Genomic DNA, 2490 nt, shown 5'->3' with positions numbered 1-2490 from the left:
TTATGATGTAAAGCTCTTTGAAAAGCCTGCTGCTGACATGCTGCACAGAGAACATTTGATTGATTTAGTTTAATACTTTTTATGATCATCAGTTAATTTAACTTTATAAAAATAATTTTAAACTGCAACTAATTTAATGTGTAGCATCAAATATATTTAGAACAATATTCATAATGTTTTTCATTTTTTGCATCATGTTGTATTTTATTGTGATTTTATGGGACAAACCAAAACAAAGATGATATTTATGAAGTGAATAGTAAAAAAGGAAACTGGTTTTTCATTTTGTTTTAAATCTCTTTGTATTTGCTAATGGTCAAACTTTGATGCTCTGCAGGTTTTGGGTCATGCAGAGTGAAGTTTGGTCAGATTGGATGGAGAAGGACTTTTCAAGCCTCACTGCAGATTCTCCATTAAATTTTAGTCTGGACTTTGACTAGTTCATTTGAAGACATGGCTATTTTTGGTTTGGATCGTCTCTGACCAATTCTGCTGCTGGAAGGAGAAACTTCAACATGTCTTCCAGAAAGGGCCTGTCTGCAGCTCTATGATGTAGCAATGCCTCCCCACAGCATGATGATGCCACTACCATGTTCCACCACTGAGATGGTGTGCTCAGGTTGGTGCAGAAATCTAGGCCAAACAGTTGAAGTTTAATGTTTGCAGTGTTCCCTACCCTGCTCAAATCAAACTGCAGATAATAGTTTTTAATTGTTCTTTTCTGGAAACTGAAAAAAATGACTCATAGTTTTCCTGTAAACAGATTCTCTGCTTACTTTTAAATGATGAGACGGTTTTTTAAGGTGAAAAGTCAAGAGACAGGCAACATGCTGGACAGGTGAGGAAATTGCATTATAAGCAGTAAAATGGATATGTATTTCATTTAATTCATAAATGCCTTAAAATCAGTTTTTCTCACATTCTCTACCATGCTACAAATTACAATATTAAACATTTTATCTTTTTTTTCCTTACATTACCAATTCAACTTATCTACAGGGTTCTAATTAATGTGTTGAATCCTCTAAAAGTGATAAAAAAAATTAGCAGGTCTAAATAAAAACTTCTGAATGTTTTATTGGACTGAACAATAGAACGTGAAGTATTAACATGTTACTGTAACATATAAATACGTGTAGCATATCTTCACATACCGCTATAAATTTAAATGTTCTCATCTCAGGGGCAATTTTAAGACCAAAGCAAAAACTATTCCTGGTGTGTTACAGATTGAAAAGGTTAAGTGTCAGAAGTGGGATTCGAACCCACGCCTCCATTCGGAGACCAGAAGTCCCGCTCATACGGAAGGTTTGATCCTTGAGTCTGGCGCCTTAGACCACTCGGCCATCCTGACACAGTCGCATTGAAGTGATTTCACTATATATTTAATCCGTAACACTGACTTGAGTTTGTTATAGTTTTGTCTATAAATGATTACTCCTTTATGATGTGTATGCGGAAGATGACGTACGTGTGTTTCATTTAAGTGTAGAGCTTACAATACTTTTAACTTAGTTTTTCTCTACGCATGCGTATTGTAAAAGTCCCAGTCATGCGGCATTGAAGTAACCAGCTCAAACGGAAATATTTTTATAGAACAGAAAAAAAAGTTTTTGTACATGCCGTTTAATTGTGACTGCTTTATTCATTTTAGTTAATTAACATACTACAGGGATGAGATTTAATATATACTTATTTAAGTTGTAGACTGTACAGTTTTAGAACTCCTTCATGTGTTATAACTACGGTACGTGAACGCCTCAGCTTCCGGTATATCTGCCTCAGACGGCCATATTGGACTTTTTCAAGGGTATCTGAAGACGCTAAGCCAGACGACATGTACCGGTTTGCAAAAACTGTAGCTATCCTCGGAGGTAAGGAGACTGCTTTCCTTTGTAATTTATGTCCTATTTTATGTTATTAGACCAAAGATCAGTTCATTATCAATCAAGAGGAGGGAGTAATAAGGTTTTTGGTTGTTTGACCGCCCCCTTACATGCCTGCCGTTAGCTAGCCACTATTAGCATGCTCCAAGGAATCCTGATACGTTCACACATTGTGTGTTTTTATGTGTTTTACTGCATAAAACACATAAGCCCGGGGTTCTGGTAATTCAAATACACAATTTACATTAGTGAACATAGTACCGTGTACTAAGTGTTTTCCAGCTCGGTGTAATTAAGATTACAGTTAATTTGAAAGTATTAGTGTCATAAAACACAAGCATTGTTGATCCTGCGAAATCAAATCAGGACAGAAATGCTCACACTAATTTTTCCTAAACACGTTACAATCTACTGTAAAATAAACAATTGATTTCAGAAGTGGGTTTGTAGTTTCTTACAGGACTACACTTCAACTTTTACAAATGAAAAATTGTTTCCAAGAAATATAAATGAAATGTTATCATTTTCAGGGAAAAACTTTTGGATGACAGTCTTTCACACTAAAACGGCCTTTTACTAGTTATACAAACTTATTTTAATTCCG

General features: G+C 35.1%; 1 protein-coding gene and 1 non-coding gene across 2 annotated transcripts in view; one reads left to right on the top strand and one right to left on the bottom strand.

Annotated features, from left to right (window-relative positions):
• Positions 1 to 1244: 1244 nt before the first annotated feature.
• trnal-caa (transfer RNA leucine (anticodon CAA)) lies at positions 1245 to 1354 on the bottom strand. The gene is made up of 2 exons: positions 1317 to 1354; positions 1245 to 1290 (listed from the first exon to the last, which is right to left on the bottom strand). It is a non-coding gene; the product is annotated as a tRNA-Leu (tRNA).
• Positions 1355 to 1766: 412 nt separating this feature from the next.
• Positions 1767 to 2490, top strand: part of cox7b (cytochrome c oxidase subunit 7B) — a 3352-nt gene continuing 2628 nt past the window's right edge. The window contains exon 1 of the mRNA XM_007542769.2: positions 1767 to 1874. Within this exon, the coding sequence (XP_007542831.1) occupies positions 1838 to 1874 (37 nt within the window). The 5' untranslated portion in view covers positions 1767 to 1837. The remainder of the gene's footprint in view (positions 1875 to 2490) is intronic.

The sequence above is a fragment of the Poecilia formosa genome, unplaced genomic scaffold (genome assembly GCF_000485575.1).
Source record: "Poecilia formosa unplaced genomic scaffold, Poecilia_formosa-5.1.2 Scaffold727, whole genome shotgun sequence".
NCBI lineage: Eukaryota > Metazoa > Chordata > Actinopteri > Cyprinodontiformes > Poeciliidae > Poecilia > Poecilia formosa.
The sequence above is the reverse complement of the archived record's forward strand: the minus strand, read 5'-3'. Positions and strand labels throughout refer to the sequence as shown.